Genomic DNA, 23,774 nt, shown 5'->3' with positions numbered 1-23,774 from the left:
TAAAACTTTCTTGCCTTTCAGAACACCCTAATGGAAGAAGAAAAACTTAATTTTAATATGCATAATCAAGCAAAAAAAAAATCCCAAATGAGCACTGACCAAAAAAAGTTTCATTTTTTGCACCTTTGAGTTCATCACATGCCCGGCAGGAGAGAGGGGTAACATGCTTCATCATTGATTCTCTGCAATTATGGTTGATCAATTTGCAATATTTTTATTTGAATAAAATACAAATTAAGAAAATTATTTGAGTAGGTTGTTTGTTTTAGAATATTATACTGAGGTAGTCAGCAGATAAGGAATGTGGGCCTGGAGTTAAAAAGAACTGATTTCAAATCCAGTCTCAGATATAGTACTATGTAACACTGGGTAAGTCACTTACCTCTATTTGCCAGTTTCTTCAACTGCAAACTGGGGATAATAGTATTTCTTACAGGGTTGTTGTGAAGCTCAAATGAGATATTTGTAGAGCTTGGCACAACAGGTATTTAATAAATGCTTATTCTAAGAGGAGGAGGGCAGTTTGATTTTTCTTTAAAGGGGATAGAGCTACAAAAAGTATGAAAATTAAGCCTATGGAATAGATGACTATGCCCATTTTATGCTAATACCCACTCTTTTCTCCCCCTCCCCCCTTTTCATAGCCCAACTCTCCTCCATTCTGGTACAGATCTTCATGACCACAAATCTGGGACCCAGGAATAGCCTCTTGTCTCACATATTACAAAATACGTATTTTTCTATTAGGATAGGCAAGAAAATATTAAACTTATAATATTTTAATGTCGATTATGTTTTTTGTTAAAGTATTTTGGAGATAGTTTTCCAGAATAAGACCCAGCAATTAAGATTGTGCCCTGGGCTTGACCTAACAACAATCCTTTGTACTTTGGAAATCACCTTCTGGCAAAGTGTATAGCTTTGATCAGCATCAGGTGCTTCCTGAAAAATTTAGCCCCCTTATTTTCCAGGGTTGTCCATCCCGCATTCACAATCCATTTCTTATCACTGACAGGTATCCCACTCCATTCCCATCAGAGAACTCTGGTTCTGGGCCCCACAGGGTAGGTGTGACTCCCCCCAAAGTGTAAGACAATGTTTGTGCTCATGGGACCAAAGAACATTTGTAACATCCTAAGAAATGCTAACTACTCTCAAGATCTAAGAACTAAGTGTTGTGGGCAAACCCCTCCTAGGTATGTAATAGGGAAGCCTGCTTTCTTGGGGGATGGGCTTTCACATGCAGCCCTCATTTTTCTCACTCTGAAATGAATTTGTTTGCTATCCCCACTCTCCTGTATCTAATATGCTTTAGCTCTGGTTCCTTGCCAGTTAGAGGCTGATTCTGGTTCAGCTGATGATACATGTTAAATCACTAAGGCAATGTTAATCTATACAGAATTATCAAATGTGTATTTCATCTTTGAATCCCTGGGCCACAGGAAAGGACCCGCCATTGGCCCGCTGAGATAGCCTGTAGTAGGGAAGCAGTCCTACTTAAAAGTCAGGAGGCTTGCCAGTGTCTTTCCACCAACCTCTCCACACTGCCCTATGCTGCTGAAGGCAATCACCCAAGTACTCAACCTAGGCGTTATCCTGGAATCCTTACTATTTTCAATTTATTCTGTCTGCTGCTGTAGTGAGGAGAAGGATTAAGAGTCAAGGTTTTAGTTTTGATTTTTTAAAAAACCAGACTTTTGATTTAATTGATTAGGAATGCTTGGTGATAAAACTTCACAACCAATGTGGACACAAAAGGACTTGCTCTGTCATCTATAGACTCAAAGTGGTTTGGGGCATCAGAAGGTTTCATTTAACCAAGGCTACAAAACTAATATATATCACAACCTAAAAACTCTTAACAAAACAAACATCTTGTTTTAGAATTTTTTCAATTAACAAACATTTATTTTCTCTCCCTCCCACTTCTTCCTCCCCTTTGGGGAAAAAAAAATCTTGTGCTGAAACGATTTCAGACCTATTTGCTCAACTGTTATATTATTACTATGAACATTTGTACCTTGGAAACTGGCAAATATTACAGATCTGGGTATGATTTATTGTTTCATTTATTTAGCATAGTATCGAGAATTAACAGAGAAAATCTCAATAATTAGGATAAAACTGAAAACCATGTCCTGCTTCCATTTTGTTTTCTTGGTTACAGGTTGTTAAACATTCATCAGCACACCCCTGCTTATAACAAATATGTACAGTACAACAAAATACATTTCCTCGGTGCTCATGTCCAAAAACATGCATCTTCAATCAAGAGTAGCATGCTTCATCATCAGTCCTCTGGAACTGGAGTTAATCACTGTATTGATCAGAATTCTTCACTCTTTCAAAGTTTTTTTTTCTTTCCTTTTGCAATATTGTGTATACATTTTCTCTTCAGTTTGTCCATTCATACAACTCTTCCTAGAATTTGCCAAAAGCCTTTTCATTTCTTATAGCACAATATTTCATCACTTAGATGCCATAATTTGTTCAATCAACCCCCAAGTGATATAGTCCTCTCCCCCAATCAATTTCTTTACCAACATGAAAACAATTACAATAAAAAATGTTTGTGCAGTTTAGAGATTCGGAGGACAAAGTTCCAAATTGCTTTCTGTAAGTGCCCAGGCTTCTAGGTTGAGGTAGGCTTTCATGAGCAATATTACGTCAAAAGGCCCCTGTGGGCTTAAAAGGGGGAAGTCAGGAACCTTAAAAAAAAACTTAGAAGTTATACAAATGGGATCAGAAAAGAGATATGTTTAAGTAATCTGGTGATGGCTTTGAAAGGGTTGGCATGATTATAGTTCCCAAGTTAATCCTTAAATTTACAAAATACTTTCCTCACAAGGAGCAGGTAAGACAAGTATTATTACCCTCATTTCAGTAGAAAAAGAGGCACAGAAAAGAGAAATAGCTAGCCCTTGGTCACAGAGCTTGTAAGTGGATCTTCTGAAGTTCTTGGTGGGTCCAAGGAAAGCTTCACAGGAGGAAGGCTGAGGGCAAAGTTAGGGACTTCAATGGATTCTGATCTGGGTTAGAATCCTTCTTCAGAAGGGCAACTTTCTGGTTGGAAGTTAGGTTAAGTAACCCACTGATTCTTTCAGTCTACATTTTGTGAATGTGAAGTTGATAAACTGAGAAGCACTAGCTGGCACAACATCAAGACCTGAATTCAAACCCCCAGCCCTATATGCAGACAAAAAACCACTTCATCTAAGTCTCAGCTCCCTCACCTTCAACATGGAGAGCCCTGACTTCTGGGGGCTGCTGCTGGGGGTCAGCAGTTTGGGCGGTTCTGATGAAAAGCTGGAGGAACAGGCAGTCAGGTGGTGGCCACATGGTGGCGCTGCCCAGGAGGGCATCTGAGAAGCTGGGGGTGGTTGGGGCAGAGAACTCTCAAGGTTCCCTTTTACAGGGAGCATGGAGGACTACAAGAAATGGGCTTAGGGTAGTAGCCAACAAATGGACAAGATCTACTGATCAGAGGACTCTAGGAACTGCTGGACTTCATGTGAGGCTTACTGAGTCAATGTGAAACGCACTGGGAAACGAGGATAGAGATGTGGAATAAAGTCACAGGTTAAAGCCTGAGAGTCGCAAAGAACCTTGAAGATCATCTTACTTAGGGGTTCTAGATCTTTATTTTTGTCATGGATCCTTCAAGTCCCCCTTTTGAAAGTCTGAAGCCTCCGCAACCTTCTTAGAATGTTTTTAAATGCATAAAATATGGAGGATTACAAAGGAAATTGTGTTGAAAATTACCCCTCCCCAAACTTTTTTCAGATTCACAGACCACAGTTTAAGAACCCTAATTCAATCTGTAAAGTTTATATGTGAAAAAACTGAGATCCAAAGAGTTGAAGGGACCACCTAAGCTCACATAAGTGGCAAGTGGAGCTGGGATTTAAACACAATCCTATTTAGAATTTAGAGCTCTTTTCACTACACCAAGCTCCTTGTGATTCCTAAAGCACCTGTCACCTAGGCTCAAACTAGGATATTCTTTCAGACTTCTCCCCAATCTCAATGGCCAATTTCTCCATGAAGCCTTCTCTATCTTCCACCAGACACATACACACATCCCTCAGGGAGCTATCTCACATATTTTATAATTAGCAGGGTATCTTATTTTCCTCCTGGAATGTAAACTCCATTAGGTTGGAGATAGCATCTAATCTTAATTTATATTTGCTCTTGCTCCTGGAACAGCCATATAGTAGGTGCTTAATAAACCTTGGGATGAATCAGTCACATCCAATGAGCAAAGTGCCCTCAAGGCTTCCTTTTTTTCTTCTTCCTCTCTATTCCCATTGCTTCTTACTCTCGCTCAGACCCTCACTATTAACTACCTGGTTTCTCCAAATCAATCTAGTATTTTTGTCAATCAGCTTGATCCTTAACAATCATATCTGGTTCAAAACTAATCTTTAATTGCCTGCCAAACAACAGCCAAAAGCCAAGGCTACTGGAGTCTAGTCCCAAACTACCTTTCCAGGATTCTTCCACAGAACTGCTCTGTTCCAACTTCCTATTCCCCACAAAGACTATGTTGCTCACCCATGCCCATCACCTACAATGTCCTTCCTTCTTTCTGCCTGTTAAGAACCAGTTTAAATGCCATTCTACAAGTGGAACCTACTCCAAGACTCTCTAGCCAAGTCATCTTCCACCTCTAATCTCTCCTATTATATGGTAGATTCCCTGTGGTATCAGATATTTATGTATTCCCCTCCTTTCCATTACAAGGTCCCTTTCTGCCAAGTGCTGATCCAAACAGTTAAAGACTCTCTTTGAACCTCCCCCCTCCCCAATCTGCCCTGCCTACTCCTTAGCACACTTTCCCAACAATAATATGAAAATGGAAAATGTGGCTTCATTGATGTTTCTTGAACTAAATGGTTCAAAGATAATGAATATGAGGGCCTGGAGGAACTGATGGAAGTCTATTAGAGAAATGGATAATGGGGAACATTTATGAAGTACTCATAATGTGTAAGGCACATGATAAGCAAGACAAGGGCCACATAGTTCAAATTCAGAATCAGCTTTTCTCCTTATAGAGAAGGAAGAGGAAAGAAGAGAAGAGAAGCAATTATGGGTGACATGTTATCTTTGAGTCTACCATCCTGGCTAAAACACACCAATGATGGGATTCTCAACAAGTCAATTTGCCTTTTTTAATACATCAGTCAGTTTTCTCATCTTTAAAATGGGATTTAATTATCTTTGGACTACTCATCCTACAAGATTGTAAGGAATGTCATAAACACCAAATTTATGTGGCTATACCAATGCTATGTAAATTTAAGTTGTGGTGAGATGGCTACCTCAAACATACCACAGCAGTGCTGAAAGGCTTACTCTCCATTTGTTTTTACCACAATGAGCCAGTCAACACCACATGACCAGGAACACCATCACAATTAAATTCATAAGGCATTTATTAAATACCTATTATGTACCAGGCACAGTGCTAGATGCTGGTGATGCAAAGGCAGAAACACAACTGTCCCAAAGCTCCTCCAGGAGCTGTCTATTGGGCCTAGCAAACAGGGTCCTCCACTTCATGCCATTCCCATTTGGGCCAGTATGGCTTCTACTTGGCAGTCAAATGGCACCAGGCTGGAACCGGGAAGACCTGGCTTCAGACACTTTCTAGCACTGCCCAACTTTGGGCATTTAACTTCTCTGTCTCCATTTCCTCAACCACAAATCAGAGATCACAATAACAACTCCCTCCCTAGGTTGTAAAGAGCAAATGTGATATTTGTAAAGTGTTTAGCACAGTGCTTGACACTTAATGCTTATTCCCTACTGGACCTGCCCAGTGATAGCACCTAGATTTGTCTCCATTAAGTCCCCAGGCTTCCTTGGGTTAACTACTGCCAGAAGATTCTAATTTCTAATAAGAACACACTAATGCCATCTTAGGTATTCTAAAAGGTGAGGGTTCTTTTTGTTTTTAAAAACCACAGTGCTTCTGAGGAAATCGACAATAGCGGACCTTAAGTATAAGAATTTTTCCAACAGTGATAGTTTTTTTCAATTAGTTCACTAGCTGGAAAAATCCTTTAATTGTCCTAAGAACTCATTATCACCACTCAAGAGCCTGGATCCCTCCTTCTGTGGGGTTAGGTCAGTTCTGTGCTGTGGGTACAGAAATGTCTAGGCCTAAGAAGGTTCTTTCCCCCTTCTACCATCCAACTCATTCATTCTGAGGCTAGCTCACTTTTACCTATAGTACAAGCTGGGAAAGCCCCTCCTAAACTCATAAATTCCTAGATAATTTTCCTTGCCACGATTTCAAAAAAAAAAAAAAAAAATCACGACTCCATTTCATTCTTCCTTGTCACAGAATACAGAGCAGGAAAGGGCTATCCAACTCCTACAGCATTAGCTGATAACAGGGTCAGGACTCAAGCTGACTGACTCCCAAGTTCAAACACTGTCTACAGCATGTCTGTGCTCTGAGCTCTGCAAACTACTCCCTAGTCATCTCAGCTTTTATCACTCTGTTAAGGATGGTAACTGTAACAGAGATAAGAGATAGAGAAAAAAAAGGAGCTTTTTTCCCTTTGTTATCCTTTTATCTCAGATATCCTCTTCCCTGCTTCCTACTTATACCCTTTTAAGGTATTAGCCCTAGATCTCACTCATTTGCAGAGCTGAACTGAGAGAAACCTTGGAGAAGAACTCCTCAAGATAGATCCTCTCAGCTAAAAGCTGAGGATAGCTCATCTCATCTGAGGGTAACAAGTCATGCCCACCCAACCTGGGATGTGAAGACCAATTTTATTCAAAAAGAACATGGAATTTGGGTCAGTAGACCTTGGTCCAAATTTCTCAGCTGTTTAACTATGGTGAGTGAGTTTTATTAAGATGATGAGGCTGAACTCAATGATCTCAAAGCTCCTTTCTAGTTCTGACATATGATAAAACATTTGGATGACCAAAATGTGGATGGTACTACATGGCTATTGCAGTACTATACAGTATTATGCTTGGCTCTAGTGGAGGTAAAGATAAATGAAGTCTTTATCCTCAGGAAACTTACATTCTAGAAGATCTAACTTCCTAACTATTACTGATAGCCATTGCCCCTTGAAGAAAAAATAGACATGAAGCAATAACCCTTGAAACTGAGATAAAATCACTTCTTAATCATTAAAGATCATCCCTGGGCTGGGGAAGAAAAAACAAAATCTTCCATGTCATGTCAAAATCTGGAAATGATTATTGTAGCCTCCTATAAAATCATATGAATTAAATAAATGTTTGATAACAATATTAAGAAGGCAAGGTAAACAAATAGCTTAAGTATTTTATTGGTTTGCAACTAAGCTTGTAACACTATATAATGAAAATGTACAAAGGATAACATTGTAGTTTTTTGGTTAGATTTAAGTCAAAGACATTCATCAATAGGCAATCTGTAAATGTGACTATTCCAAAAGGTTTCTCTATGCCGTCTGATCAAGAACAATTGTCTCTGAATATTATCCACCCAGAAGGCATTGGCATACATTTGAACTAAACTCAGCATTTTTCAAAATAAGCCCTAATTTAAAATTCTAGCCTATATTTATAAACTAAAAACATTTAACTTTCAAGAAACAATAATAAATGAAACAAGGCATTGCTGTGGAATATGGTCCTTGACAAGTCACAGTAAAAAAAAAAAAAAAAAAAAAAGGTACACTGAACTTCTACCTCCTCAAAACAGAGGTTACTTTCTGTCCTTCAACCTTGGAAATTCAAAGGAGAAGAACAGCATGTTATCAACTCAGGGAAGGGTTTGCACACCCTTAAAAAAAAAAAAAAAAATCCAAGCAGCCAAGCACTGAAACATCTTGGAAGAATTTGGAAAAACCTGAATGTGGGATCAGAAGTTTTGTTTCTAGTCTAATGACCCAAGATGAATGTACCGTTACAAACTGTAACAATACAATGCTGGACCGAGCAGGGCCACCCTCATTCACTTGTGTGATACTGAGATAAGCAAAACCTACTGCTCTTGGGGAAGCCTTTTCTTCGGAGAGGTCAAAAGTGTTGGTGGAGCTCCTGGCTGTGTAAATGAGCACACAAACCACTGGGAGCTGCAGACTCCACATGTGTATTTTAAGGCTTGGAGTCAAGGTGTTTTCTTAGCACGGCTAGGCCGAGTCCATAGGTCAAATGATCCTTTCTCCAGCTTGTACTAATTCCATGCTGTGTATAAAACTTACAAGCACAAAAAACCCCTCTCTGTCGTCATAATCACATCTATTGTCCAACCTAAATTATGATTAATATTCTGTGCCTGAAAATAGTCCCTGTATTTAACAATAATAGCTACACACAAAACAATCCACGGTTATAACTTCTATGGTCACCAAAACATTATTGATCCTTGTAGACCAAAAAATGTTTCTAACCATAATTGTCGTGCATCAAATTCACAGCCAGGATCCCCAAGATCAGAAAATTTGCACAGTACAAATAATAACTTAAAAAGTACACCCAAATCTACACACACCCCATACACACATACCCCCACACACACACCTTACAGAACTGGGCTTGGGGAGACGTTCCATCTGCTTAGCGCCAATAAAGGCTTACGTTGCTAAACTGCTGCTCCATGTATTTTGTGTTTGGGAAATATCTCATGGTAGGGCACAGCTGTTTATTGGCTGAGCAGAAAAGAAAGTTATGCTTTGTGGCAACCAGAAAGTTTCAAGGTCTTTCAAGTTATATAAAAATGGACCTGCAGAGATATTTTAAGTGTTCTCAGGATGCAAAGTTGGAGCTGAAATGTGATATCAAACCAGTTGCAAAAGTGTACAGCAGCCATCTCTTGAGGTCAGACCAGGTACCCAGATATGCAAAGAAAATTCAAGACACATCTGCAAAAAGAGAGTAGTATTTATCAGTAAGAATACAATGTTGTATTTCTTTGATATACAAATGGGAATATGGGCAGAGCACTTTATGGCATACAGGTTTTACTACTCACTGGAAGGAAAACTCTCAAGATTTAATCAAATGAACTTGGGGCCCATCTCTTCTGCACTTTCTTTGACTACTTAAGGACTTTAGGCCTCCACCAATGTCCTCCATCCACCGATGTCTTGTACTACTAGGCTCTTAAATGCTGTGTCAGTGGTGTGAGTACTAACCTTGGGTCTTTTTTCCAAGAGCCATCTAAAGGTAAGTTTGGAGAAACTTCTCTGCTAGAGGATCAGATAACTAAGAAAGGAATTTTCTTAGCCCCAGCAGCTCAAGATAACCACCTCCTAAAGTAAAGGAGGCCTGCAAGTCTAACCTGATGGAGGGAGCACCCATAATGAGGAAATCACAGACCTCTGATGGACTCAAGTAAACTTTAGATATTTGCAAATTCCACAATCTTCATAATCAAGAAATCCTGAGCACTGCATGAAAAAATTAAGTCAAAGGACCAAACTGATGGGTTTAATTCTGGAAAAAGCATAATTTGGATCTCTTGGGCGAGTTTAATTGCCTTTTCTCAGAGCATTCACATCAATGGGAGGGAAAAGGCACCTGCCCTAATGGGCTGGGGTATTAAATCACCTGGCACCTTATGTTGCAGAGGGGCCTGGTCCAGTTTCACCACTGCCCTCAGCAGAAGACCCTATGGGTCTCGGGCATACAATGTAAAAATCGTTTAACTCTTTAGAATTTTTGGAAAAAGAAAAGATAAAGATGACCCTGACAAATGAGTCAGAGGAATCACTTACAGCTTGTTGGCCTTGTCCCATATCGTCGCATGATCTGATCATGTGTGAATTTCACAAAAGATTCATATTGTTCTATGAGGGGAAAAGATACCGTTCCATGCATTGAATCTCAGGGTTCTAATCAACTCCAGAGTCCTTTTCCCCACATTCAAGTTGGTCTCCAAGCCCGCCAGTCCTCCTACAGCCTAGAATATGCCCCTTCCTCTAGAACTTCAAGGCCAATTGCCTGGTGCTCACTTTTCCTAAGTGCTCTTTGTCTTTCAGTGCAAACCTCTGTGAATGTTTTCAAAAAACACAGTCATGCACTGACAGTGTACATTCTAGAGAACACTGAACCAAATACATTCTGTAAGGTTTACCCCCGCCTCCCCCTCTACATCATTTCTTTTTCCACCCAGACCCTGAGATCAGGGGCTCTCAGGGGAAATGGAGGATGGTTATCAGGGTAAATAATCAGCAGGTAAAAGCTCTGCCAACCAATGCCCAGCTGACTGGGAGGCAGGAGCAAACTGGCAACCCAAGGGACTGGGGGGGGGGGGGGGAGGGAGCCACAGGGGGAAAAGCAGGAGGCTCAGGCTTAGTGCCATAAGCTGGACAAGAGAATGTAAGGGGCAGAGAAATGGCTGACTTCAATGGGAGTACAAGGGGTGGGGGTGGGGGATGGGGAATGAATGACTGAACTCGCAGCCAATGGGAAGAAAAGCTCCGAGGGTCACCTGCTCTGTCCCTGGCCTAGTGTGTGAGAGAAGAACACAGAAAATGAGAGCCTCGAGAGCAGGCCTGAGCCCAGCATCCTCAGCCAGCCCCTTTCTCTCTTTCTCTTCTGTTATTCCTTCCCACCCCACCCACTTTCCCCATATCCAATGGGATAATCCCTACTGTACCCTCTGACCCACTGGTACAAATGACAATTATGGCACTGACCAAATAAAGATTTGTGATATTAGGAAGGCCAGTGATGAGACACTGTAGGAATCTAGGCAGAGAAGATCATTAAAGTGGCCCAGCAGACTGAGGGGAAAGCCATACTGGCTGTGCGGCCTTGGAAAAGTTCCTGAAGCCCACTCCCTGCGAGGGAGCTGAACCAGATGATCCTGGAAGTCTCTCCCAGCTATAAATTCTATTCAGGTAGAAAACCTAACAGTGGCTGGAAGGGTGCTTTAAAACAGTGGAGACAAAATGTCTACTTAAATCCTCTGTTTCCTTTCTCCAAATCCCTTCCTATTATGTTCTACATCAAATTAAAATTTTTTGCTTCAGGACTTCACATTTATGCTGTAAAGTATTATCCAAATGCAAGGTGAAAGTGCTGAGGAGTCTGAAGCTGTGGGGGCCCTGAAGGATGACCTCAGCATGGTCTCAACTGCAGGCCCTAAGCTGTTCCTGCCGTTGCTCTCCCAACTCTAAGAAGCCCATTCTAACCTGACCTCAATGGGCTGGCCTCCAAGTCTGAGGCATGCCTGGGGGCAGCCCTCCCATGTCCTCTGCCATGTTTTAATAAAGTGTGGTTGTGGACCAAGTGCTATGAAACACTCCTTGTCACTCACACCAACCAGGTCAAATCAGTATCTGAGTGACTTTGTTCTCACAGGATATTTATGTGTATAACAAGAAATCAAGAACTAAAAAAGAACAGCAAAATTATGTGCCTCAGTAGGCAAATGTGACACCTTAAAAAACCAAACTCATAATTGTAGCAGTGAAAACACTGTCATAGTTACTACTGCATGGAAAGCTGTAATTGCATCAGTATAGCACTGCCTTAACTCACCTGCTAATTTTGTATTGAGAATTTGCTCATATTCCTCTCGAATTCTATCTTCATAGTCTTTTAAGAGACGTTCACACAATATACCAACTTGTCGTAATGTAAATGTTGGCTGGTCCTTTTTCATCCAGGACGAACCTAAACAAAAAAACAGCACACGTTATGTGAAGCAGCTGCCAAATTCTCATTCTCGTTCAAAGCTTAGATGAAGAAGAGCAGTGTTCTGTGCTGCCCCTTGAGTCATTTGGGCCAACTGAAGAGCCTCATTTTCCCTGTGCACAGAGTGGGGTGGAAAAATCCTGGTCACAAGGTTCCTGGAATTGACCGAGAGGATATTTAGTCAAGCCTGAGAACTACAAATTGTTACAAATATACCTTTAGAGAGTAGCACTAACATCCTAAAACATGAAACACATTTAATATGCTGAAATTACAGAAAAGCTTCAAAAGATTTACACAAATAGATCAATTTTTTAATGCAAAAATGAGACTGTGACAAAAACAAAGAGATCTCAGGGAGGAAAGGTGGTTAGTGAAAAGGCGACTGAGTTTGAATCTCTTACAACATACGAGATGCAAATGTAAAATGAGGGGTTAGCCAAGACACTCATGATCCTTTGATCAACTAGTCCAATTTCTTTTTAATGTGAAAAAACTGAAATCCAGGGAGAGGAGGGAGCTGGCTAAGATGATCAAGAATGTAAATTAACTGATACAATGTTTCTGGTGGCTCTAACTTTCATTGTTGTTGCATTTAAAAAATTTATTTAAAACAAAATGCAAAATAGAAAAAAACCATCATGTGTCTAGTAGAACATAGGAGGATTCAAAATATGCAACAATATACTTCCATTTCAAGAAAGTATAAATAATAATAAAAGGCACTGTATTCAGAACTATCCATCTTTTTCTTTGCTTTCTTGTAGATTATTTTTATTTTCTGTTGTGCACTTTTTACTTTATCCTTTTCCCCACTTTCCTCCTCCCTAACACTTCTCCCCCTTCTTCCAAAGAGGCCACAGTTAAGCATGGCTATATTTATGTGTACACAAACACCCCCCTCCCCCCATACACATACATCTAAAACAATATTAATATGGCTGATATACTATAGATTTCTCTGACTAATTTTAATTTTCACTTTCCGAAATCAATAATTATTACCTCTACTTTGTTTTTCCTAATAAATTCTATTCCCTGATCACTGGTATTCTGTTTGTATATAACTCTCATTTTTCTCATCCCTGCTAACTCTACTTTACTTCTACTGTCAACTTGCCTTTCCATTACTTTTTTTCTTTATTTATTAAAGCTTTTTATTTACAAAACATATGCATGGGTAATTTTTCCAATGTTGACCCTTGCAAAATCTTTTGTTCCAAATTTTCCCCTCCTTCCCTCCACCCTCTCTTCTAGATGGCAGGTAGATCAATACATGTTAAATATGTTGAAATACATGTTAGATCCAATATATGCATACATATTTAGTTATTTTTCTGCACAAGAAAAATCAGATCAAGAAAGAAGAAAAACTGAGAAAGAAAACAACATGCAAACAACAGAGAGAGTGAGAATGCTATGCTGTGATCCACACTGTTCCCATGGTGCTCTCTCTGGGTGTAGATGGTTCTCTTCATCACTGCACAAGTGGGACTGGTTTGAATCACCTCATTGTTGAAGAGAGCCATGTCCATCAGAATTTATCATCGTCTCCTGCTCCCTTTCTAAGATCCCATTCCTCATACTATTCGCCACTTCCCTTTCCTCTTTATCCCATTCCCATTAATCCACATACTTTATCCCACTCCTGTTATTCCAAGACAACCTTCTGTACCCCCTCACCTTTTATTATCCCATATATTCCCTCCCTTTATCCATTTCCCATTAATCTATATGTCCTATCCCACTCCCATTAATCTATACCTCACCTTATCCTATTATATCCCCTTCATATTTCTTTATAGATTTTGGAGGGTACAATATATATGAATTATCCCTTCTTTAACCCATTCCTAATGTGAATAAGATTTCAGAACTACCCCCCCTAATGTGCTTATTTTTGTTCTTGTACCTCATTAGCACAGCACAAATTTAATTTATTAAATATATTAAATATACTTGTTATATTATAAATCATAATATAATACATATAAAATATTATATAGCATAACAAAGCTAAATAATACTGATGAAATTAGATTAATTAAATCTACATTTTTAAAGGTTAAATAAATTTTAATTAGAAAACTAAATTCAGATTAAAAATTAAGTTAACTTTTAAACTGTTTTAGAGTCTTCAATTTAAATTAAAAATAAAAACTATTTTTACTCTTTCCTACATGGTTTTACTTTTTAGAAGCACATCACATATTCAGGTCTACTCCAATCTCTCTTTTAGACTAACCACTTACTAATGACAATCTCATTCATGTGATTTACATTTCTATCTATAAAACAAACATTTTGTCCTTCCCGAGTCCCTTGAAATTAATCTTTGATATTGGCTCTTACACGTCAAATTTTCTACTGACTTCAAGTTTGAGACAAAATCCTGAAAATCTGACAATTCATTGAATATTATTTTTTTTCCCATTCAATATTATACTTAATTTTCCTGGATATATTTTCAACCACAAATCTGTTAACCTTTAACACCTACTAAAAGAACTAATTTAATATAAAAAAACCCTACAGAGCAATTCAAAATTATTTCTCCCAAATGATAATACATACCTAATTTTAACATAAGTTGATATTAAACCTGAAGTTCAATGAAAATCTCACCATTGGTATTTTTAAACAAATACTGTAAACAAAGGGAATTTTAAACCTGTGCCTTTTTACCTGGTGAGCTCGGTGCAGTGAGTCCTGAGGAGTGTGACTGACCCTCTGAAGTGCAGGCTTCACTCTGATTAAGGACAACTTCTAATTGTCTCCACCTCTGATATCGGCTGTATTCTTGTTTGATGTTCTGAAATATTTGCTCTAATTTAAAAAAAAAGAAAATTCAATGTATCTTCTCTTAGACTTTTAAGATAATAGGTTCTTAATCTAGAGTCTTGTATAAATTCTGATAAATGGATTTATATAAAACTTGTTTCCTTTTAATTCCTATGTATTTTATGCATCTTAAAAAAACAAACAAAATCACAGGCCAAAGAGGTCTGACACACAAAATGGGTGAGAACCCCTAGTTCAGCATAGAAAAAGAGACAAAGATGTCCTTTGATCAACTAAATTTGGAGCATTTGCTAAAAGCATATATGCCATGATCCTCTTGCTTAAAATGCTTATTATTGTATTTATAGTGCATTGCATATCTTTTCTCTCTTCTCATGCTCCAAATATGATCAGTTGAGCATCCAAAAGGCAATCTTCTTCATTTTAAACATTTAAAAAACCACTGATGTTAAAACAGAAAAAAGGATTCTTTAACATCTCTTCTAATACGCTCATCTGACAAATGAGCAATGCAATTAGACTCTCATATAATTCTTTAAGGTTTACAAAACAGTCCTTAAGGCTGTGCACTTAGAAGAGGAGCCATCTTGAACTACTTTGCTTCCTAGCACACTGTAGAACCCACCTCACAGAGTTGCTAAGAGGCTTAACTGTAGAGTAATATGAACACCTTAAAAGTTTTATGTAAACATTATTAAAGATAAGTTAACAAGTAACTTTATTAAAAAATATTTAAAAGTATCTTAAAGTCAATGAAAGATTGTACTACAATGACTAATCTCTATATGCAATACAGAATGCTGAGCAGTCAGTATTTAGTTGATAGTATTTTGACTTGGAAGATCGTCTAGGCCAGTCCTCTCATGTTAAAGATGTAGAAACTGAGGCTCAGAAAGGATTTGCAGAGAATCACAAAGACAATAAATGGCAGAGGCAGAATTTTAATCCTGTTTTATCAAAGGTTCATTTCACTGCACTTCTTTTGAATGAATCTTATTTCTTCAGACATCTCTTCATTTCCCAAGTTACAGTCATTTCAGACTTAATTCTCCTCCATTCCTCTCAGCCCCTTTGCTTTTGATCTCTCTCATTTGTGGGTCTCCCCCCATTTGACTATGAGTTCCTTAAAGGCACAAATTGTCCTTTTCATATTTGTATCCTCAGAGATTCGTATGGTGCCTTTAACATAGTAGAAGTGTAATAAAAGTTTACTGACTATATTGATTATTAGTGATTTATGGATTATATTCGCTTTATAATACTGGATAATAGTCCATTGAATTAAGTCTACCAAGATCCTGGACAGGTACTGCAGTTCCAGAACTGGAGAGGATGTGAAAGTTAAGAGACATCCAGGAAACTGGACAGTTTTCAATCCTGCCAAACTGCTAATAGCAGCAAAAGCCCCTCTTTCTAATAAATCTCCTGATGATGATAGCCATATCACAAGTACCATAAACCAAACTATAGCTACATTATCAATAATGACCTGCACATGCAAGAAGTTACATTAGGGAAATCAATAAAGAGATTTATGAACAGAAATGGATGTGCAGTGACACAGCTACACAAAAAAGCAGACAGAAAGCTCAAGTGTTACAATGGCATCTCTAAGATACTGGGGGAAAGAAGAGCAAGGAAGAAATCATGATTAAAGCCTTTGGCTGGTGCACTGGGTAGATGGAGCATTTAGGTACATACTTGTACAGGATGAAAAGGTCAGAGAAGGGTTGTAATCTCTAATTGTAGAAGTATACAAATAGGTAAAAATCAAAGATTAAAGATATTAGTGATGATCTTGAGAATAATCATTTCATGAAAAAATAAAAAGTATATGCTTTCATGTAGGCCAATAAATAATGTTCTAGTTCCTTGGCATATACTGTATTATAGTCAATTTAAAATTTCAAGTCAAGTTCAAACCTTCAACTTTGTCTGACCACAAAGGTAAAGAACATTCTTTCTATAGGTAATAAATCTCTCTCAGGTTCCTTTTCATGTTCTCCAGTGTCTTCTGATTTATTCAGTTTTTTACTCCCTTACAAGCACTGTTGATTTCCTCAGCATATTTGTTCTCTGTTATTGATAAAACACTATAATGAATGAGTTTTTAAAAATTTCCCCATTAGCTGTCGCTAATTTCTCTACTATTCTGTACATCCTATCTTTGATTATTGTGGGCGTTTTTCTCCCCTATTGTATCATGAAGTCTATGTAGACAGGGACTGTCTTACTTTCTGTCTCCTCCACAATTGTCCTTATACAAACAGTAAATAACTAGCATTTGTAAAGCATTTTAAAGTTTGCAAAACCCTTTAGTATATAAATTATTATCTCATCTATGATCTCCACAACAACCTTTTGAGGTAGAGACAATTAAAATAGCTGATACTTTACAGTTAAGAAAACCAAGGCTTGAAGAGGACTCCCAGGGCCACCCAACCAGAAAAGACCTAAGGAAATAACTGAACCCAGCTTGATTTGTAGAATGAATAAATGAACAAACAGCTTTCTAGTCCTTACTGAACTGTCTTTCAAAGTGTGTAGAGATATCTAAAATGTAAATGATTCTACTATCTTGCATTTCATTAGGAAAACTAATTACAGAATGCTGTAAGAGAGGGATCCTAAGAGAACATCCAGCTCTGACATTCCCTAGTTTTGTAGTCTCAGGGAAGGCACTTCCAGGTTTCCAGTTTCTGTTTCCCATATAAAACGGAGATGTTATCTGCTCTGGTCACCATAAAAGTTTGCCATAAGCAAAAGTATGCCATAGATTTTAAAGTGCTATAGAAATGTGAGATATTATGACTACTTTTACCAAAAGGTTTTGAAAATTGGTCTGGAAAAGTCAAAGGAGATGAGCATATCTGGCCAGCATAGTTCTTAAGCTCACTTGAGTTTGGAGAACCCAGCCAAAGCCTGAACTACATGACCTCCTAGATAGGCCCTATTGCTTTGAGCCTCAATTTTCTCATCCATAAAATGGAGAAAGGATTAACTGCAATACCAAATTCACCTAGAGTTGTTTCAGGAAAAATGCTTCACAAATTTTTATAAAATATTGTCTGTAAAAAAAAAAAAGAAAAAAAAAGGGTGTGTGTGTATGTATGAATATACATCTAAGTTGCTATTTACTACTCAAATAAGATGTCTATTACAAATAAAATCTCTCTTCTCCAGTCTGAACCCCTCCTTTACCTCTACTACATTCTACCTTGAGTCATGTAGATTTTGTAAATATGGTGTATCAAATAGCTAATAATCTCCTTAAGAGCAAGAATGATTTTTTAAAAAGGGGGAGGGAGGGCTGGTATGATCACTGCCTATCTCTGTGTACCCATTACCAAGCCCAGGATAATTTGATATTTGTGCAACAGAACTACATGGATAAAAGAATATAAATCAACTATATATGTATGCCAAGCTTTGAAATATTTAAATTCTCTTTCTTTGTCTCTCCCTTTTCTCTCACGCTTTAATTCTTTACATATACTTGGTTCTCTAATCCTCTAATCACTTCCAAGATATTCAGTTTCCAATTTGGAAAACATACACAAAAGATTCAGATTTATAAACAGATGAAACCCTAAAGAAGGGTTAGGACACCTTATTGTACACTCACCAATCTTGGCTTGAATAGTCAAAAAGAATATTAAGATTAGCAGAATATTAAGATTAGCAGAATTTTCACTCAATAGTTTTAAACGATTCTAATTTTGGCTGAAACTATAAGGTTGTTCTTTCTTTTGTCCCAAGACCAAAGAGTCATCAGATTCAGCACAAATATGTAAAGAAATGAAAAGACAAGAAAGGACAAGTGTGTGAAAAACAAATGCTCCAGAGAACAGAAGCTCTTTCATTAACTACCCGCTGCCATTGAAGCTACAAGGTGAACAAAGTAGGAAGCAAATCCCTTGCACTCTAAAATATTGACCAATACCAACTCTGAAATGGCATGTAGAACAGAAGAAAAAACAATTTGGATCTAGGGGTGATTTTAAGAGAAAGAGACAGCACCCTACAGAATACTAGTAATATCTTTCAACATACCACCCAACACTCTAATATTCCAAAGTTAAAACTATATAAAGCACTAAAGGATATTTTTAAAAGAACAACACAATTTCTTCTTCTTGTAAGTGGCAATAATGCAATTACTGAAATCAATAATTCCTGGACCATTTGGCAATTGGATCACACAAGCAAGCTGGATGAAATCCAAAAGCTCCTGGAACAAGCCCAGTGATCTGTGTAGTAGGACAAAGATGGAAGCAATGGGCATGAGACTGTCATTTTTGATATTCAGTGGATCAATATTCACATGCTTGAGGAATGATGACAGATTCACTTTTTAACTAAACATACCCTACTGTTTGTTATCATTTATTTCTCTCACAAAGAGATCTGAGGCAAATTTCCTGTGTGTGTGTGTGTGTGTGTGTGTGTGTGTGTGTGTGTGTGTGTGGTTTGTCAACCCTTAAGCTGAAACTTTTAAGCTTTAACTTTTTTTTCCATCCTCAAGCATTTGCAAAGAAATACTGATTTAAAAATTCATTCTTCAAGAGGTTCACTTACACGTGCAGCAAAATACCTACTTCTACCACTTTCACCTTACATGCTTTCAGTCTTCCAATCTGGAGTCTTTTTAAAATTCCAAAGCCTCCATTCATACAAAATATGCTCTGAAAAGTGAGTTATCAGTAATTCTGTGCTATTTCATTACTAAACTTAAATATTTTCAGTATAAATGACTAAACAGCTAGCTAGAATTGATCTTCTGGCAGCAGGCTCACTTTAAGACTTAACATTAACATCAATTGACTTAAAATAGGATAGAAAGAAGTGCTAAGACATTAGTTCATGAGAAAAATAAGCAAGGTATTTCAGTGGATGGTGAGGTCAACACTAACCAATGATGTGATACGGCAGACAAAAGAACAAATTCCATTTTAAACTACATAAATAAAGTCAAATATCCAGAATGGAGGTGCTAATAATCCTGCTGTTTTCTCTACTAGCCAGGTACAGATGTTTCGTTTAGTTCTGAGTGCTGGATTTTAGGAAGGATACTGAGATGTAGGGGAATATCAGGGCAACCATAATGATTTTGAGACTAGGTACCATACCATGAAGGATTAACTCAAAATACTGCAGATACTTAGCCTTGAGAAAAAGAGCTTTGGGGGGCAGCTGAAGATGGTCACTATGAAATATCTGCAGGGTTGTAGTTGACACCTCAGAAACATGAACTAGGAACAATGGGTAGAAATGGTAGAGCTCAGTTCCCTATAATGAAAAAAACATTCCTACTACTTCATAACTGAAGGCTCTACACTGGAGGATCTTCATACCAAGAACAGACAATTACCACTGGGATGTTGTGGAAGGCAGTCCTGTTCAAATGCAGTCTGGTCTCCTCTGGTTCTGAGATTCTATGATCCTCCAAATATGTTCCCATTTGTATCTACATGGTCATATATACTTTGAGGATTCATTTTTCTGGTGTGGCTATGCCCCCTCTAATGGTATCTGTTTGTAAAAAGTTCCTATGGCTCAAAAACTCAATCACCCAGCAAGATACAGAAGATTTAGAATCAGGAGACATGGATTCAAATGCTGTCTCTGTTGCTTATTACACAAGTATCCAAGCACGCTCGGTTTGTTTATCTGGAAGAACCCTCTTTGTCTCCTCCACTTCCCCCTCCCCCCAAAAAAAGAGAGCAGGGGTCGTGATGGACTAGACAACCTCGAAATCTAGCTCTAAATCTATAATCCCATAAAGAATCATATGACCAGTGATAAGCCTCTTCCAACTCAATTCAGTTGGTCCTCATACCAAATACGCAGACCATGTATGTGTTACTGGGCCCACACCAGAACATTTACTAACTATGCAACACGTCCAATTCTGGCATAATATTCTGAGGAATACAAAACTAGAACACAAAGACACTGTCCTTAAATGCCACATACATTGTAATTCCTTTACATGAGTATAGCACTTTATTCTTTCAATCACTTATATATGTTACCTCACTTGATTCTCCTAAGTTCCATTTCTGCACTGAATTTAATCCCTTATCTCCAATTGTCCATCTCCTCCACAGATGTCCTATAAAAATTCAGCATTATCCAAAACTGAGTTTGTCTTCCCACTTTAAACCTACTCCTCTTAACTTCCCTATTTCTCTCAAAGGTACACAGCCTCCCACTCTTAAAACCTCATTCTTTACCTCTCACATCTAATTAGATACAAAGTTCTAAAAATCCTACTTCCACAACATCTTTTGTCCTTTTCTCTATCCTCACTGCCATAACACTTGTTCTGGTCTTTCACCACCCTTTGTGTGCCTACTAACTGCTCTCCATGATTTCAGTCTTTCTTCCCTTTTCCAGATCATTTTTCCTGGCAAACTAAAAGAGCTTACCCAAGGCATAGCTCAGACCATACTACTTCCTTGCTCAAAAACCTTCAATGGTTGTGTTATTTTGAATAAAATACAAATGCCTTAATCTGATATTTAAGACTGCACAACCGAACTCCAACCTATCATTCCAGTCTTCACATTTTTTGTCTTCATATAATCAATGTTTCAAACTGGACTATTGGAGCAATTCCCTGATTCCATTTATGAGTCGGTTGTGCCTGATGCTTTCTCTGTAGGGTCTTTGATAGCAGGGACTGTCATTGTTTCATTTTAAGTGTCTTGTATATAGAAGGCACTTAAATGTTAAATCGAATGGGCAGGAATTCATCTTCCCCTTTTTTTAGATAAGGAACCTGAGGTACAAAGATGCACAGAGAGACTTCTCTAAAACCATATAGCTAATTTACAGCAGAACTGGAAAGAATCTCATCAAATCCAGCATTCTCTGAAACGATTAAAGAAAAACACTAAGGCAATATTCAAGCAAGTAGAAGGAGACAATTATAAAATCTATGAGGGATTCAAAGCAAGATTATTGTGAGGGTGGGTAGTGTTAGTTTAATGGAAGTGAGCTTTGAGCTCAGCCTCCAGTGAAGTGTTGGTTTAGTAATGAGGAAGAGGAAAGGCACCCTCCTTGTTGTGACAAGATCAACAAAGAGTGAAAAAAATAGTAAAAGAATCAACATTTGAGTGATGTGAAAGAAACCAGTTTGATTTGAACATATATAATTTTGGAAAAGAGAAGCTTGGATATATTAGGTGGACCTAACTAATTGATGTAATGTCAGGATGGGGAATTTGGAGATGACCTGAAAAGTAGCAGAGAAGGATAGGATGAAATCATGTCTTAAGAAGATTGACAGCACAAAGCAGGGTGGACTAAAATTACTGCACTAATCTAGATGGGAAAGGTGAGGAATTGGAATAGGTTGGTGAAATGAAAGAGGGATTGAATCTTCTATTTTCAAAGAAGGAACGGCAGAATTTGATGATTAAAAGACAAAAAATAATTACAAATGAGGTTAAGGAAGCTCTATGATTTGGGGAATTAGGAGACTAAGTACTTAAAGATTACAGTACAAGGATTTCTTTTTGACAGTCCTATTTCAGAAAATGATTTGGATATAACTAAGTTTCATTTTTATATAAAGAATTTTTATACATTCCTTGGTACGTATACCAATCAAGGCAGGCCTTTGCTAAGATCCCCATAGTGGCCTTTGCCTTTTCTCTTTCTGGCTATATCTTCAACTACCTACACGTCAAATCCAATTACAACAATTCTAGGGCATTTAATTATTTCTAAGCCCACATAGTCTACCGATTTCAAACTAGATTTGACTTAAAAAAAAATTTGGGCCAGTCCCTCTGAATTTGTCCAACTGGGTTCTAATGTGTACTTCTCTTCTGTAACATCTTCCCTTATTCCCCCCCTCCCGCTTCCCTAACTTCTTCAAGGCCTTAGTTCCCCTAATATAATCTGCAATCAAGACAGACAGGATATTTAAGTGGTCCCTTTTCCAATTCACTCTGCCCCCGCCTCCTGAAATGCGAAGCCGCCTCCTTTCCCCCCCACCCCCGGAGCATCGCCTAGCTGGTGTAGCTAAGCACGGGTGTGCAGCACACCAAGGATGAGAGGGTGGACCTGGGAGCCCAGGGACGCACAGCTGTTCGGTGCTTCTTTTCTTTCTTGAGGCCTGGCCGCGACTGGCCTCCAGGTCTGGCCCACAGCGGGTCACACCAGGCCGGGCTGGATCGGAGGCTCACCGGCTGTTTCCCCCACCCGCGCTCCGAAACCCCCCTCCTCGGGCCCCGGCTCCGGCCCAACCCGGCCCTCGGCCTTGAGCCCTGGCCCTTCCCCTCCGCCACCCCCGCCCCAGATCCCAGGGCCCGCCCTGTTACCCGGGGTCCGCAGGCGGCGGTCGCTGCCGGGCGGGGACAGCGGCGGCGGCTGGAGCTGGGGCTGAGGCGGTGGCGGCGGCTCAGTGTCCGGGGGCCGCAGGCCCGGCGCGGGGCCCGGCAGGGGGGCGCAGCGCCGCCGCTTCGGAGAACCGGGGCTCAGCAGCGCCGCCTCGAACTCCATGGGCCGTTTCAGTGTCGCCCCGCACGCCATGCCCGGGGACCGAAGGACGAAGACAAGGGGAACGAGGAGAAGGAGAAGGAGGGCGGCGGCGGCAGCAGTGAGATGGCCCGACCTGCTCCGGCGCCTCCGCTCGGGGCTCTCGGGCAGAGCCGGCTCCAATGGCGCCTCCCGCACCCGGCAGCACCGCTGAGCCCCGCCCCTGTGACGTCACTAGGAGCATTCCATCTCCCGCAGGGGAAACGGCGGGAGAAACCATCCGGGCGTACTTATATGAAACAGCCTCAGTCGGGAGCCGTCCCCTCCTGGGGAAATGGAACCGTCTGATGCCCGAGAAGGGCGGGGGGAGGAGGTGGGTAGAGAGAGGGCAGGGTCACCAAGCAACAGCCGGGTGGTGGATTCCCCTCCCCCTCTCCTTCTCTTGTCCCTGTCCCTCCCCCAAGGTCTCGCCCTCTATCCACTCACGCTCCCGGGTTCCGGGACTCCAATCCCGTACATCTCGCGTCGGCATCTGCACTCTGGGCAGAGGGGAGAAGTCACAGCTAGAGGGACTAGGGCGAGCGTTCCCACGGGCGCCTTCCGGCAGGGGGCGCCGCGTGGCTGCCCCGGGGGGATGGGTGACCCCGACTCTAGTCCCGAGAGCCGCTACACCCCTCCCCCACTTCCACGACCCCTTCCAACCTCGCGTCTCCGCTGCGATGCCTAGTTCAGCGAGCCTGCTGGGATTTAACCCCCAAAAGACCCTTGGACATTTTAGGACTTTTTAGAGAAAAGGAAATTGGGGGCCGAAAAGT

General features: G+C 39.7%; 1 protein-coding gene across 2 annotated transcripts; it reads right to left on the bottom strand.

The window, feature by feature from the left end:
- Positions 1-1,875: 1,875 nt before the first annotated feature.
- Positions 1,876-23,250, bottom strand: AKIRIN1 (akirin 1). Of its 2 annotated transcripts, XM_051987749.1 has the most exons (5): positions 22,803-23,245; positions 14,353-14,493; positions 11,512-11,646; positions 9,741-9,812; positions 1,876-8,885 (listed from the first exon to the last, which is right to left on the bottom strand). In XM_051987749.1, the coding sequence occupies exons 1-5, from the start codon at positions 23,011-23,013 to the stop codon at positions 8,875-8,877; spliced, it is 570 nt and encodes a 189-aa protein (XP_051843709.1). In that variant the 5' UTR covers positions 23,014-23,245; the 3' UTR covers positions 1,876-8,874. The 2 variants fall into 2 exon arrangements, with proteins under 2 accessions (XP_051843709.1, XP_051843710.1); XM_051987750.1 differs by lacking the exon at positions 9,741-9,812 and having other exon boundaries at positions 22,803-23,250.
- Between the last annotated feature and the right edge of the window lie 524 nt (positions 23,251-23,774).

The sequence above is a fragment of the Antechinus flavipes genome, chromosome 3, assembly GCF_016432865.1.
Source record: "Antechinus flavipes isolate AdamAnt ecotype Samford, QLD, Australia chromosome 3, AdamAnt_v2, whole genome shotgun sequence".
In the NCBI taxonomy this organism is placed as follows: Eukaryota; Metazoa; Chordata; class Mammalia; order Dasyuromorphia; family Dasyuridae; genus Antechinus; species Antechinus flavipes.
Note: the sequence above shows the minus strand (reverse complement) of the source record. Positions and strands in the feature narration are given on the sequence as shown.

Excerpts from the sequence above, each read along its gene's own strand:
- AKIRIN1 (XM_051987749.1), bottom strand. The coding sequence starts at position 23,013 with ATGGCGTGCGGGGCGACACTGAAACGGCCCATGGAGTTCGAGGCGGCG. Across the intron at positions 14,494-22,802 it reads CCGCCGCCTGCGGACCCCGG|AGCAAATATTTCAGAACATC; the intron begins GTAACAGGGCGG and ends TTTTTAAATTAG. Across the intron at positions 11,647-14,352 it reads CACTGCACCGAGCTCACCAG|GTTCGTCCTGGATGAAAAAG; the intron begins GTAAAAAGGCAC and ends TTTTTTGTTTAG.